The 15765-nt window shown below is 35.4% G+C and overlaps 2 protein-coding genes across 2 annotated transcripts in view; both read left to right on the top strand.

Annotated features, from left to right (window-relative positions):
• The window catches only part of LOC120418429 (ATP-binding cassette sub-family C member Sur), a 303151-nt gene that overhangs the window by 269513 nt on the left and 17873 nt on the right, over positions 1-15765 (top strand). Inside the window, exons 15-16 of the mRNA XM_052708136.1 lie at positions 10817-10950; positions 11096-11189. Coding sequence (XP_052564096.1) covers positions 10817-10950; positions 11096-11189 — 228 coding nt within the window. The remainder of the gene's footprint in view (positions 1-10816; positions 10951-11095; positions 11190-15765) is intronic.
• LOC120418401 (microfibril-associated glycoprotein 4-like) lies at positions 706-10147 on the top strand. The gene is made up of 4 exons (XM_052708139.1): positions 706-838; positions 911-1465; positions 9456-9938; positions 10003-10147. The coding sequence occupies exons 1-4, from the start codon at positions 765-767 to the stop codon at positions 10127-10129; spliced, it is 1239 nt and encodes a 412-aa protein (XP_052564099.1). The 5' UTR covers positions 706-764; the 3' UTR covers positions 10130-10147.

Genomic DNA, 15765 nt, shown 5'->3' with positions numbered 1-15765 from the left:
TGGATGTGATATTTTGGGTGGGAGACTGACCTACAGACACTAGACTGCTGATTTTGAGAGAAGATTTCCTCATTTTTTTTTATTTAAAATTAGTTTGTACATGGTTTTCGATAAGAATAAAAGTAAGTTTGTCTTATTCATTTGACATGTTTGAGAGACGAAATGTGCCGAAAAGCCGCGTCGCCAAAAATGGGATGGCACTGTACTGTAACCGATGTATTACGAAATAAAAAAAAACATAATATGTAGTACCGTAATCTGGGGTGAATCGGGACTACAGTCTGAATAGGGACAGCAGTTTTTAGAGCACTTAAAGCTTTTAAATTTGGAAATGGATGTACACATTTTGTTGGCCTGAGTCTGTTCTAACCGAAACCAACCAGAAAAATCAAAATATTGTGCTCCAACATGGTTAAAACTGCTGTCCCAATTCGCCCCATGTGTCCCGATTGACCCCAGTTTACAGTACACAACATTAAAGTATCTAACAATACATGTAATATTTTTAATTTGATTTTATTCATTTGTTACCTTTCCATTGTAGTTGTTTACGTGCTCATAACGTCGTACTACGAATAGGTTTACTGTTCTAACAATAAGTGATTCACTTAAGTTAAACTGAAGACCGGAAACACGAGAATCGTATTAGCCTTTGATAGATCTTATCTTATCATGAGGGAATGACATAAGAGGCTCTTGAAGATTGGATACTTAAATTCTATATAAATTTATAATCAAGAGTCACCCAACTTCATTCATTCAAGATGACACAGTTAATTACAACGGCGACACTGTTCGTTCTTTTGACAGTAGTTCAAGTTGCATTCGGAGAATGCAGGTTTGTGTCAAGAAAAGTACGTTTCAAGCCAATTTCAAGCTATTAAATCAACTAAATACAAAAACATTTCAGTAGCAACCTGACCGAGACTAAGGCCAAGTACTTCAACCTGCCGCAGTGCTGTGCCGATTCCCGTGATCGTCCCTCGGGCATCCAGATCATCCAGCCCCAGCCGGGCTTTGGTGAGCCGTTTGGTGTGTACTGCGATCAGGACTACGAAGGTGGTGGCTGGACCGTGATTCAGAATCGCTACGATGGATCGGTCAACTTCTACCGGGGTTGGAAGCAGTACGAGGATGGGTTTGGCAGCATGGAGGGCGAGTTTTGGCTAGGGTTGAAGAAGATCCACGAGCTGACGTATTCGAAAAAGTACGAGTTGGTGGTTTTGATGGACGATTGGGAAGGTTACCGGGCGGTTGCAAGATACAGTCGATTTTCGGTGGCAGGTCCCGAGGAGAATTATACGCTGAAAAGTGTTGGAAATTACTCCGGGACGGCGGGAGATTCGCTGAGTTTTCAGGTTGGAATGAAGTTTTCCACCTTGGATGTGGATAACGACACGCATGAAGATGGAGCCTGTGCCGTTATGTATCAAGGGGCGTGGTGGTATGCGGTGTGTCACCAAAGGTAATTACTGATGTGAAAACTCGTGTGAATATGATTTAATTTCCTTACTTTTTAGCAACCTTAATGGGGCTTATATGAAAGGAACAGTTCCGGATTTTGCTGTAATGATGTGCTGGAAGTCGTTCAAAGGATATTATTATGGGCTTAAAACCTCAAGAATGATGATCAGAGCTGTCAAATAGTTTTTACTCAGCGCAAAATAACATAACTGCAGTTTATATGGAATTCCAATATGAAATACTGTAACGGGAATTTGAGGCATGAGGTCCAAACTGCTAAAGTGAAATAAACGTATTTTACACCGACCAACAAAACTTCTTCGCAGGCTCAACTCGAAGGGAAGTATGAAGTTTGAGGTCCCCAGAATCACGTGCACTTTGAATTTTCCGCTGTGCGCTACTCCCACATATTGCATGCAATTTTTGCTTGTATGTAACACCGACGAATCGCCCTAATTCTCCATACAAACTTTGGAGAAAACCCATTCGGCTCTGTCTAAAAATGTATGAAAAATTCACCCCAAACTTCATACTTCTCCTCGAGTTAGGCCTGCACAGTCCTTCCGACATGAAGGTCGCTTCACCAAATCTGCTCGTATTAGGCATCTGGGCTGTTTTTGCTTCACTTCCGCGCCCGTGGCACTTTTTGAGATTTTTGATAAACCTCATTTTTAAAATGCATTTTCCTAAGAGAAAACCGTACAACTAACTGTCACTTTTTACACGGCGCTCACGCACACTATCAAAAGAAACGTTTGGTAGCGTGTGTGCACTCCGTGTAAAAGGGGTGTCAAACTAAAAAGTGACCCCGTTCGTTTGACAACAGTTGGTATCAAACCATCGGGGTTTGAGTGAAGAGACATAGTCGTACGTCAAAAAAAAAAATAACAATCAAATTTCAATGCCTACTGAGCTCTAAATTAATATATTGTAGAAATGGCTTGTAAAGTTAGGACTTTCCACCATAAAAACGTAATATCTCTCAGCAACTGAATGCAATTATCAGTTTTCCCGTAGTGCTCGTCCAAATTAAAAAACTCTTTCAATAACTTTTAAATCGAAAAAGTCAAAACTTGATGGCAAAATATTTGTTCATACTACTCTATGACTCAAAACTTGCGATTTTCGTATCTTTTTGTTAAAAAATATGGGTTTTGGGAAGTTTATTTTTGTGAAAAAGGTAAAATCAAAAACCGACCAATTGTTTTCCATGTACCTATTATTTCAGAAAAGTCCACATCAATATAACTGCGTTCGGAAGTATTTTGTACAGTTCAGAATGCTGGGATGATTACTTCAAAAATCTTTATTTCCTAAAGCATAACGATAATTCGTTCAAAATCTCACCTTCTCTGACCGTCATAGATACTCATTACTTTAAAACTGATATATTCATTGTTTGTTATAGACATTTATTGTTGAGGGAAGTTAAGTTCTGTATTAAAACTATTTTATTCTATTCCAAATAACAGATTCATGCTTGAACACCGCGCTACGCAAACTCAGCCTCAATCCACAGGTCGAATCAGCATGCGAGATCTTCTGAGACCATAATTGTATCCTTTAAAAGTTTTCCAGCACATCATATTGGCATATGTCGTGACTGCTCCTTTCATGTAAAGCCCGTTGAGGTTTCTAAAATATAAAGATGCAATCATGAGTCTAGATAAGATAGCAAATATATAAAAAGCAAACGCATACCCTACGCTTCCGGTTCTTTGTACTGATTCACTTAAAAAATTACCACCACTATTGCATTAAGGGGTTACATACCTACATGTTGAAAATCACAAAATTTCATATTACAGAAAATTTATTGAATCCACTAAAAAAGTGATTTTCAATCAGTCCTGAAATTTTCATGAAGATATTACATGATTAAACTGAGTAAGAGACGATTTTAAGCTGAACATTTTGCCGTGCGTCAAACTTTCTGAGCATTTTTCTCAAAACACCGAGTTGATTTGCGGGTGTAAATTTTGCTTTTTAAAAAATACAGAAATCAAAAACTGACGATTTGTTACATGAAATAGGGAAAATATGCCCATTTTAAGCCTAATAAGCGGTCGTGTTTGAATAATGCTGGATAATCTGGATTGTTCCTTGAAATTCACTAAAACCAAGTACACCAACGAGTAGAGCAACTTTTTGTGAACATTTCAGTTTATTTTCACTTTTATTAAAAGTTATGCTATTCCTTTGCAAAGCATTTAAAAAAATATTTCAAAAATGCATTCTAATCAGTCGAGTGCATTGGGCCACGCCCAATTTTCTATTTTCAGCTTAGTTCTTTTTTTCTTCCAGCGCTCTTTTGGATCTGCTTAGTGCTGCCAAAATTGATGAAATTTTAAGCGAACGCTCACGAAAAGTTGCTCACTCCAACAGGTGCTGCACCAGCATGTTGATGGTGTTGGTGGCCACCCTTTGTTCTTTATTTGCCTTCGCTTCTCGCTCGGTTTTCTTCAGCCTTCGATTGGAATGGGTATTCAAAATTCAAACGTCAGAAGACTTAGCACGTTTGTTTTTTTGATGTTGCTTGCTAATTATTTACATTTTTTGGGATTAGTTTTCAAGTGAGTAACTAACTAATGTGCAAAAGAACATGTTGCCGGTAGTTGGGAGCAATTTTATATCTTAAGCGCTTTGAAATCGTTAGCGCAAGTGAAAAGATATTGATGGCGACTTTCGTTAAGCAGTTAACCTCTGATCTTGCGTGTGGATGTGTGTGCCACCAAAATGACGAGAAATGGTCTCGCAAAATAGAAATTATGATCAAACAAAAGTGCATTAAATTTGATCTTTTTGGTCAGTAAGTGGCATAAATTTGCGTGATTACTTGAGGCGGTGCTGTTGCTGCTAAGTTGATAGCCTAAATAATAGTTTTGGAGCTTAAATCGAGCATCAAACCACAGAGTAAGACAGAGTCACTACTGCCAGTTGATTTTTGGTTCCACTTTGTAGTACATCGCAGGTACATCGCACGCCTGCTACCAGCAAACCTTATGGAGCCAAACATTAAAATGACATTTCTTCTGACTCAAACTCTCCATATGACGAAGATAGATTTAGAAAGGTCAATTCAAAATTTAGTAACATGCATAGCTTGTGACTCTTGGAGATTACAGAATGAAAGAGGGAGAGAGAGAGAGATTCTTCTAGACGATTGTTGGGCCTACCATCCCAACTAATTTGTCGAAGTCATCAACATTTTTCTCGTAATCTACGCCTTCTACGATCAAATTTAGAGAAAGCAACAGAGCAAACCTGCGCAAACCAGTTTTTTGAACGTAGTAAATCTGGGTTTAATGTTATTGTTCAACTTTAAGTTTTTCTACGTAATTTTTCCCGCTGAATTTAAACCTGCCCTCAGATTTGAGCCAATTTTTTAAGAAATAGATTTTTGAGCATATTTTGGGTTTCTATGATAAATCTCCTCTGCTTTCAAGAGCTTCAGTTGTTCACATTCTAAAATGGCATCCTTTTGGTCGTATTTTGTCTATAACTTCCATTTAACATTCCAACTCCCAAGGCTCCGAAAAAGTTGAAACGGTAACTTCAACTCGCTGGTTCCCGGGTATAACTCAACCAATCAAGACGATTCTTTTTTCCTTTATTTTTTAAAATGTCTAGATCAGGGCTGCGGAGTCGGGTCATATTTCAAGCGACTCCGACTCAGGCTCCGGCTTTCTGAGTTAAGCCGACTCCGACTCCGACTCCGGCTCCGGCTTTCCACAAATTGTTGACTCCGGCTCCGACTCCGAATCCGGCCTACCAACTCTAGCCGACTCCAACTCCAGCTTTCCAAAACTTGTTGGCTCCGGCTCCGATTCCGACTACGACACCTTATCTGTACTTTAAATATTAAAAAAAAAATTTCATCACAATAATTTTCTGAGTAAATTTGAATTTTGTTGTTTGAAACAATGGAACATTTTATTTAACTACTTTAAATTAACATCAATTTTTTTAAGTTGATTAGCTAGCTACAAAAATTTTCAATTGTTTTTTTTCGGCAAGTTTTCATTTACTGAAAACTTCAGTAGTGAAGATTTCAGTAAATTTAACTAAATTCAGTAATGAAAAATTGGTGTACAGTAACTATCAAAGATACCATGGTTTTGAAATGAACAATTTCTAATTTCACTTTTTTTAAAGCTTTTTTTTAAATTTATTTGAGAAGATGTACATGGACATTGTGTGATCCAGCCCAGTACACACTTTAAACATACAAATCATGAGAAAATTCTAATATTTGAAAAATAAATTAAATTATATCAATTATATCACCCCAATTTAAGGCATTTAAAAAAACTAGACTTGTTCAACGATATTATTTAAGGATCAACACTTTAAGAGTTTTGTAGAGAAATTGTAAACATTGAGGTAATCGACATATCTAATAAATTCAATGACAAAATTAGTTGCAACTTATATTCGATATGGGTAATTCTCCGCCAACTCACACAGCAGTTGCCCCGACCCCTCTTCGATTTGCGTGAAACTTTGTCCTAAGGGGTAACTTTTGTCCCTGATCACGAATCCGAGGTCCGTTTTTTGATATCTCGTGACGGAGGGGCGGTACGACCCCTTCCATTTTTTGAACATGCGAAAAAAGAGGTGTTTTTCAATAATTTGCAGCCCGAAACGGTGATGAGATAGAAATTTGGTGTCAAAGGGACTTTCATGTAAAATTAGACGCCCGATTTGATGGCGTACTTAGAATTCCGAAAAAACGTATTTTTCATCGAAAAAAACACTAAAAAAGTTTTAAAAATTCTCCCATTTTCCGTAACTTGACTGTAAAAAATTTTGGAACATGTCAATTTATGGGAAATTTAATGTACTTTTCGAATCTTCATTGACCCAGAAGAGTCATTTTTTCATGTAGAACAAAATTTTTCATTTTAAAATTTCGTGTTTTTTTAACTTTGCAGGGTTATTTTTTAGAGTGTAACAATGTTGTACAAAGTTGTAGAGCAGACAACTACAAAAAATTTGATATACAGACATAAGGGGTTTGCTAATAAACATCACGAGTTATCGCGATTTTACGAAAAAAAGTTTTGAAAAAGTTGGTCGTCATCGATCATGGCCGTTCATGGTCACCCGCGACAGACACGGACGACGAAACAAAAAGAAACGCAAAATAGTAGTTTATGCAACAAGTTGCAAAAAGAGGATTTTTTCAGCACGAGTCGTACATTTATCCAACGAGGTTCACCGAGTTGGATAAATACGAAGAGTGCTGAAAAAATCAAGTTTTGAAACGAGTTTCATACAACATTTTTTGCAATTCCAAAAAACACACACTGAGTGAAATTTTAAGTCAAATTTTCATGTATTTTGTCAATAAATCGTTTAAATCAAAAAAATGTTGAAAAGTGTTACTTTTCGAAACAAGTGCTGAAAAGTTCAACTTTTCAGCACCCATTTGAGTGCTGAAAAGAAGAACTTTTCAGCATTTATTTTGAAAAGTGTTGCTATTCGATTCTGTTATTTTTGGTACAGAAAAGTAGGCTATTTCGTCGTTCAAGAATGACAGGAAAAGTGAGTAGTTTCACGAAGGAATTGCAAAAAGTAACTTTTTCAAAACTTTTTTTTCGTAAAATCGCGATAACTCGTGATGTTTATAAGCAAACCCCTTATGTCTACACATGAAAATTTTTGTAAGTGTCTGCTCTACAACTTTGTAGAACATTGTTACACTCTAAAATTTAACCCTGCAAAGTTAGAAAAAACACGAAATTTTAAAATGAAAAATTGTGTTCTAAATGAAAAAATGACCCTTCCGGGTCAATGTAGATTCGAAAAGTACATTAAATTTCCCATAAAATGACATGTTCCAAAATTTTTTACAGTCGAGTAACGGAAAATGGGAGAATTTTTAAAACTTTTTTAGTGTTTTTTTCGATGAAAATACGTTTTTTCGGAATTTTGAGTACGCCATCAAATCGGGCGTCTAACTTTACATAAAAATTCCTTTGACACCAAATTTCTATCTCATCACCGTTTCGGGCTGCAAATTATTGAAAAATACCTCCTTTTTCGCATGTTCAAAAATGTAAGGGGTCGTACCGCCCCTCCGTCACGAGATATCAAAAACGGACCTCGGATTCGTGATCAGGGACAAAAGTTACCCCTTAGGACAAAGTTTCACGCAAATCGAAGAGGGGTCGGGGCAATTTTTCCCGATTTCGTGTGAGTTGGTAGAGACTTACCCATATTTTTTGTCATCTTGAAATGTTTTCAGCACGACACATTGATTTGTTTTTATTTACATACAAAATGAGCATGTTGCGTTCCAAGTAGAAGATTGATATAATAGTTGATAATTTTTTAAAAACATAATTATTTCCACATAAGCTTTCCAATCACAATAAAAATGCTTCGAAAACATCATGGTATCTTGAACCAAAAAATAAATTAAGCAAAAAATATTTCAACGCAGTGCACGCAATTCAATAAATAAATTTAAATATAAAAAATTGGAATTACAATGAATTATAAAAAAAAATTGAACAATAAATAAGTTCGTATATCATATAATTTTTTTTGACAACTCCAACTCCAGCTCCGACTCCGAATCTATCAGAAATTTACGACTCCGGCTCCAACTCCGACTCCAGCTATTAGAGTTTTGACGACTCCGACTCCGACTCCACAGCCCTGCTAAAAACTTTGAAGTTAGAGCTTTGTGTCCTTCAGAAAAGTTGCTCGGAATGGTTATCTCAAGACACCGAAGCCACGTCAATGTCTAGATTTTGGTTTCGGCAGCAGTTTCCTCAATAAAAATGTTGGAAAATCAGGAGGTCATTTTTTGCATGATTTGATTTTTCAGTTTCAGACATACCTTAATCAATGACCCATAAGATTGCCCTTGGTTGCATTTCAATTCAACTCGATTTATTATTTCGATGCCTCTGTGCTCTCTTGTACTAAGCTTGCTGGTTTCCAATCTAGTTAGCATAAGAGAGAACAGAGGCATCGATTGATACGAGATAATTGACTATCCAGGTTTCTACCATCTACTGCTTTATTTATTATTTAGATGAAAAATATTTTCGAATCTTTTGTGTGATCTATTCTATAGGTGGATTAAGTATGTTTTTTTTCTGTAATGCCAAATTTGCTACGTTCGTCAAGATAGCACAACTATAACGAAGTGCTTTTCTATCAATTTCTTCAACTACCAACGCATCCTTTGAATTTAAAAGCAAATGTTTGAAGTGGGTGACCTACTTTGTGTAGTGGGCAGGGCATATGACATTCGGTATCTGTAGAGAGCGTTTGTTAGCCTTTACTAAAAATATAAAAAAATGAAATAACACTACAAAAACTTTGAAAAATATTTGCACAACCTTATTGGAATCAATGTTATTAAACATGTCTTTGTAATTTCTAAAATATTTTAAAAATTATTCAGCTTGATTGTAGTGTTTTTACTGAGTTGGAGAACACGGTCTCAAGGGAATTCCAAGACTGAAGAGAAAATACAAATCATTCTTAAAATAATCACCATCCTCACTTGCCCTTGTTCCTATTTTATTTGTATTTCCACGTGATGTTCCTGAAACAATGTGGTTTGCTTTTAAAATAAACCAAACTTATCTTATCGAAAGAAACAAAGACGTATTCTGTTCAACATCTCTCCACATTGTGTATAAATTGATCTAAACTGATCCAAATCAAACTTAACTAAACGGTTTGCTGATAACAAACCCTGCACTGCAGAGAAAATATAAAAAATTTATTATAAAATCAACCTAAGACACGAAATTGAATTCATTCAGAATGGAACAATCAAAGATACTGCTGGTGCTCACTGTTTTAACCATAGTTGGAAGTTCGAACGCAGAATTGAGGTTTGTGAAATTTAAAAAAGTATATTTTTAAGCAAATATCAACCAACAACGCAACAGTTTAAATCTTACCAACAGCAATTCCGGTATTTTCAAACTGCCACAATCTTGCGCTGAGGCTCGAGATCACCCTTCCGGGGTTCAAACGATACTTCCCCAGCCTGGTTTTGGACAACCGTTCGACGTGTTCTGCGATCAGGACTTTGAGAGTGGCGGCTGGACTGTGATTCAGAATCGCTTCGATGGATCGGTCAATTTCTACCGGGGTTGGAAGCAGTACGAGGATGGGTTTGGCAGCATGGAGGGCGAGTTTTGGCTAGGGTTGAAGAAGATCCACGAGTTGACGTATTCGAAAAAGTACGAGTTGGTGGTTTTGATGGAAGACTGGGAAGGTTACACCGCGATTGCCAGGTATAGCAATTTTTTGGTGGCAGGTCCCGAGGAGAAGTATATGCTGAAAAGTGTTGGAAATTACTCCGGAACGGCCGGAGATTCGATGGGTGGACACGCTGGGATGAAGTTTTCTACACTGGATCAGAATAATAATAGTGTTAAAGATAGATATTGCGCTAATAAATATCAGGGCGCATGGTGGTATGCATCTTGTCATACTAGGTAGTGTTGGAATGCTTCGAAATTACAAGTGATCACATCTATTTAAAAAATTCTTTCGTTTTAGCAATCTTAATGGCGTTTACATGAAAGGAACAGTACCAGAATTTGCCATAATGATGTGCTGGAAATCATTCAAAGGATATTATTACGGACTTAGAACCTCACGAATGATGATTCGAACAGTTAATTGATGCAGTCTTCCAAGTCAAAAAACTTAAATAAAAATTTAAAATATTTAATAATACAATTTATTTCAAGATATTTTCAAAATAGATATATTTCATCCAAAAATTTCTATTTTTTAGCTATCAAAAAGCATCCATTCCTGCTCCTCCCAAAATGATGCCAACTAACGCACTTGTACTCGCAGCAATTGTGTGTCGACAATCTCATCAACAAGCTCATTAAAAAGTACTAACTCATTCCCAACCCCTCCCCCTCCTAAAAACAAACCAATTTTGTGATTCCCACTCGCCCGCAACGCGTCCAACGCGACTCCATCTGATGACCATCTTGAAAACAAATTAAAATCGTTTTGACAACCGGCCTTATCTTGTTCCGCACGCCACGCCACGATATCGGCAACACTGACATCACGGTGAAAGTCAAACTGAGTTTGGCCACTCCGAGCCAAGCGGAAGCCGGAAAAGAGCCCTCGACACGCAATTGCTTCCGGTTCAATCTGGACCGACAGGAGTCCTGCGGAAGTCCTTGAACTTGCTGATGGAACTGACTTGGACTTGAACGACTTTCGACATTGAGTTTGTTTTCAGCAGCCACTTGGCACTAAATTGACCCTTTATCTGCATATCGAGCTGAAATTGCCTACACTTGCCGTATTTTCACACCGTCCTGTAAATTCTCGCTCTTGATTGCAGATAATTGCGCTGGAGTCCTGTGCCGTCTGTGCAACAGGTACGCTATCAGAAATTGAAAGCAATTACCCACAAATACTGCGCAAGTGGAACGCAATTATCGCCCGGGAGCACCAGTCCAGGGAGGCACAATTAAGGTAATTAGAGCAGTTGCACCTTGTGCCAAGAGTGGCCTCGAAGGAGAGAGGGAGGAGAGCACTATTGGCTGTAATTGACTTTTAATGAATCGAACTTGGTATTTGATCTGTGCATCTGTCTGTCTGTCTCGTTACATGTCACCAGTCCGGGGAAAACGGCACGCGAGCGGTGGAAACTGTTCAAAAACATCTCCAAGATAAGTCTGCAGAGAAGTCACGCACACGACGAGTTCTATGAGGTAAGTTTGGATTTGGTTATGAGCTAGACTAGTTGAATTCAATTAAATCGTTGAACTGAACTAAACTTCTGACAAATATCTGCAAATTTAAAAAAAAAGTTTTTTAAAAATCAATACTCTAAGTTTTCTTGAACAAACAATTAAAAAAAACTTTGAAAACAGCATTAAATTCTTTTCAACTTTTTTCAAAAAGTATTCTTTAGAGTAATTTTTATTATTGTAGAAAATTTTAAAATCTGCTGATAAGTAATATTTTCTGGTTAAAGTTGCTTGGCATTATTTAACATTAGTTTTCCTAAAATGCTTACTTACAATAATTATATTTCATGTTGGAACTTTTCATTTCTATGCCGGTGTGCTCTTTTGTTCAATCTAAATAGAAATCCCAGCAAGATTAGTACAACAGAACACACCGGCAGCGATTTGAGATCAGTTCTCTTAGACTTGGGAATACGATACGCATATTTATATTTGGATGAAACTTTGTTTGAACTTTTTCTATTACCAAAGAAGTCATTTTGCCTCATTAGTTCATTCATAAAAGTCCACATGTGTACAATTTTGCCAATCGTTCAAACAAATAGAGGACAGCGAATGTCCTATCCTTCCTGGCTGCCTTAAGGGTGCACAGCAACCATGAAAGTTGTTGTTACAAAAATCTGGGTGCAAAAGCTCTGTTTGATGTGCACCGTTAAGTAAATGAACTAAGAAAATTTCAAAAATCTTCATCTTGAGAACAAGTTTTGTGGTGGATTTGGTGTCAACGGCCGTTTTTCGGGGGAAAACTACCCATTTTTACTTAGACCTTTTGCATAAGAAAAATGAATTGCTCAACATATTTTTTTATCCTTTTTTTAATTTGTTTAAGATGATAAAAATGTAATCTTTTGAGCTGAGCAATTCTCTGATATTTCGGTCATTCGATTTTTTTGTATTTTTTTGATCCGGCTGAAACTTTTTTGGTGCCTTTGGTATGCCCAAAGAAGCTATTTTGCATCATTAGTTTGTCCATATAATGTTCCATACAAATTTGGCAGCTGTCCATACAAAAATGATGTATGAAAATTCAAAAATCTGTATCTTTTGAAGGAATTTTTTGATCGATTTGGTGTCTTCGGCAAATTTGTAGGTATGGATAAGGACTACACTGAAAAAAAAAATGATACACGGTAAAAAAAATGGTGATTTTTAATTTAACTTTTTGTCACTAAAACTTGATTTGCAAAAAAAAAAACACTATTTTTAATTTTTATTTATTTTTTTATATGTTTTAGGGGACATAAAATGCCAACTTTTCAGAAATTTTCAGGTTGTGCAAAAATTTTTGAATAAGTTATGAATTTTCGAATCAACACTATTTTTTTTTTTCAAAAAATCGAAATATTGGTCGCAAAAATTTGTCAACTTCATTTTTCGATGTTAAATCAAATTTGCAATCAAAAAGTACTTAAGTGAAATTTTCATAAAGTGCACCGTTTTCAAGTTATAGCCATTTTTAGGTAACTTTTTTGGAAATAGTCGCAGTTTTCCATTTTTTTAAATTAGTGCACATTTTTGCACACTTTTGAAAATTTTTTTTTGAGGAGCTGAGAAAATTCACTATATTTTGCTTTTGTGAACTTTGTTGATACGACCCTTAGTTGCTGAGATATTGCCATGCAAAGGTTTAAAAACAGGAAAATTGATGTTTTCTAAGTCTCACCCAAACAACCCACCATTTTCTAACGTTGATATCGCAGCAACTAATTGTCCGATTTTCAATGTTAAATAATGAAAAATTCGTGTAATTTTCCGATCTTTCCGAAAAAAAATATTTTCAGTTTTTTTTAAATCAAGACTGACATTTCAATGAGGCGTAATATTGAATGTTTGGCCCTTTTGAAATGTTAGTCTTGATTTGAAAATTTTAAAATATTGTTTTCGGAAAGATCGGAAAATTTCACGAATGTTTCATATTTCAACATTGAAAATCGGACCATTAGTTGCTGAGATATCGACGTTCGAAAATGGTGTGTTGTTTGGGTGAGACTTAGAAAACATCAATTTTCCTGCTTGTTAATCCTTTGCATGGCAATATCTCAGCAACTATAGGTCGTATCAACAAAGTTTATAAAAGTAAAATATAAAGAATTTTCTCAGCTTTTTAAAAATATTTTTTCAAAAGTGGGCAAACATGTGCTCTTATTTAAAAAATGGAAAACTGCGACTATTTAAAAAAAATCATAAATATGGCTATATCTTGAAAACGGTGCACTTTATGAAAATTTCACAGAATCACTTTTTGATTGCAAATTTGATCTTACATCGAAAAATGAAGTTGAAAAATTTTTGCGACCATCATTCCGATTTTTTGAAAAAAAAAAAAATGATCTTGATTCGAAAATTCATAACTTGGTCAAAGATTTTTTGCACAACCTGGAAATTTCTGAAAAGTTGGCATTTTTGTCCCCTAAAATATATAAAAAAATAAAAAAAATAAAAATAGTGTTTTTTGCAAATCAATCCTTATCCATATCTACAACTTTGCGAAGACACCAAATCGATCAAAAATTCCTCCAAAAGATACATAATTTTGAATTTTCATATATCATTTTTGTATGAACAGCTGCCAAATTTGTATGGAAAATTATATGGACAAACTAATGATGCAAAATGGCTTCTTTGGGCATACCGAAGGCACCAAAAAAGTTTTTTATTTTTGAAAAAATAACTTTTTTCTTATAACGTTAAAAATGAAAATGTATTTAATTAAATTCAAATTTAAAATTAAATTTGTAATCGATAAGTACTTTCCATTATTTTCGATATCGTGCACTTTCTCAAGTTAAAGCCACTTAAAATGGATTTTTTTTTTGACAACGTGACTTGTTTTAACTGTAAAAGTCAAGAACACGCTTGGCCATATCTGATACCTAACTTTTTTTTTAATTAGAAAACTCCCTGTGAAATTGCTTCAAATGTATTGAAGATTTCACCAATGGTTGCTGAGTTACAGTTTCCGAAAGAAAAAGGGGTTCTGTTCATCACCTAAGAGACGATAACCCAGCAAATATGCGCCCAATTGTCAATGTCAAATCTTTACGACATTTCAAATAAAAAAAAAAATCAAAATGTTTAAACCATCCTAAACATTTGGGAATGCCCAAAACACTTATTTTTGACCATATCATTTCAATCGGTTGATTGAAAAAATAAGAATTGTTTTATTTTTTTAACGTTTTGACAGTCTAACTAACCTAAGGCTACCAACTGTACGGATTTTTTCCTTACCATACGGATTTTCGAACCTCTTCGCGGATTTTTAACAGGCCGGAATTTTTGTAGGGAATTTTACGCATAATACGGATTTGTACGGAATTTTAACAACTTTTCAATCATTGAATTCACAGCAAAAAAAATCGTGGTAATATTAGATCTGGGAAGGGGTACATCTTTTATGTCAGAAAAAAGGTGTAATTTTACCTCTGGAAATGTGTAATTTTACCACTTTTCTGGTGTAATGTCACTTTTTCAGTCTAAAATGATGTAAAATTACATAATAAAAGAGGTAATATTCAACCTTCCAAAATTACAGCTTCCAAATTTACATTATTTTTTTCTGTGTTGCCTTTTTGATTTGGTCGAAGCATTTGTAAACTAGAAATATTTTTTTCTGTGAGTTTGATTTAAAAAGGGAGTTTTCATGGGTTTCCTCAATTCAAACTTGATTATTAATAATTCTAGGGTTTTTGAACTTTTGTCTTGCATATGTTGATAGGACCTTTAAAAAAACTCTAGAATTGTTCTTTTAGAAATTCCTTACTTAATATATTTATCCATTTCCAAAGGCTTTCTACAACTTGTGAAAACATTTGAACATTTGAATTAACAAATCTAGAATTATTTTAAAGGTGTGTTTCACATGTTATAGGACCTTTTCAATAAAAAAAACTCTGGAAAAGTGTAGGTGAAAACACTAAGAACGATATTATTCGTAAAAGCAAACTTGACATTTCGTAAACTTTGAAACGTTTAACAAAAAATAAATTGAAGAACATAATGATTTGATTCAAATCACGGTTTATTTCATGAATACTTTTAAACGTGCAAGTCATTAGCACTCTGATAGCATTTTGTGAAATTTGTTAGCTGTAAAAACGACGCAGTTTTATATTTTAAATTCTCAAATTTATTAAATTTAATCTATCTAAATAATTCATTGACAGTTTTTGCTACACCATGGTGTCATGTCGGCAAAGTGCACGGATTTTTGCTCAGCAAGAGTTGGTAGCCTTAAACTAACCACATCGGCGTTATTAATTTCGTGAAATCTCCCCTTCGATTTCGGACGTTTTATAACTCATATGTAAGTAGTTTCAATCTTGTCGTGCTATTTTGTCACTCCCTGAAAATTGATGTAAGTGCGACAACTGACCAAAGGGATTTCAGGTCAGAACGGGTTTGACGCACGTACAAGTTAGACTACCGTAAATATTTGTAATTATAATTCGAGACTCCAGCAACCAACTTCAACCAAACTTCGGGACAATGCACAGAATGGTCAGCCAAACTAAACGTGATTGTTTACATTGCGTGC

This window comes from Culex pipiens, chromosome 2 (assembly GCF_016801865.2).
Source record: "Culex pipiens pallens isolate TS chromosome 2, TS_CPP_V2, whole genome shotgun sequence".
In the NCBI taxonomy this organism is placed as follows: Eukaryota; Metazoa; Arthropoda; class Insecta; order Diptera; family Culicidae; genus Culex; species Culex pipiens.
This window is presented reverse-complemented; position numbering and strand designations above follow the sequence as displayed.

Bases quoted from the DNA above. Each gene is read 5' to 3' on its own strand.
- LOC120418401 (XM_052708139.1), top strand. From the start codon at position 765: ATGACACAGTTAATTACAACGGCGACACTGTTCGTTCTTTTGACAGTA. The intron at 1,466-9,455 runs GTAATTACTGAT...TCGAGATCACCC, and splicing joins TATGCGGTGTGTCACCAAAG to TTCCGGGGTTCAAACGATAC. The intron at 9,939-10,002 runs GTAGTGTTGGAA...CTTTCGTTTTAG, and splicing joins TATGCATCTTGTCATACTAG to CAATCTTAATGGCGTTTACA.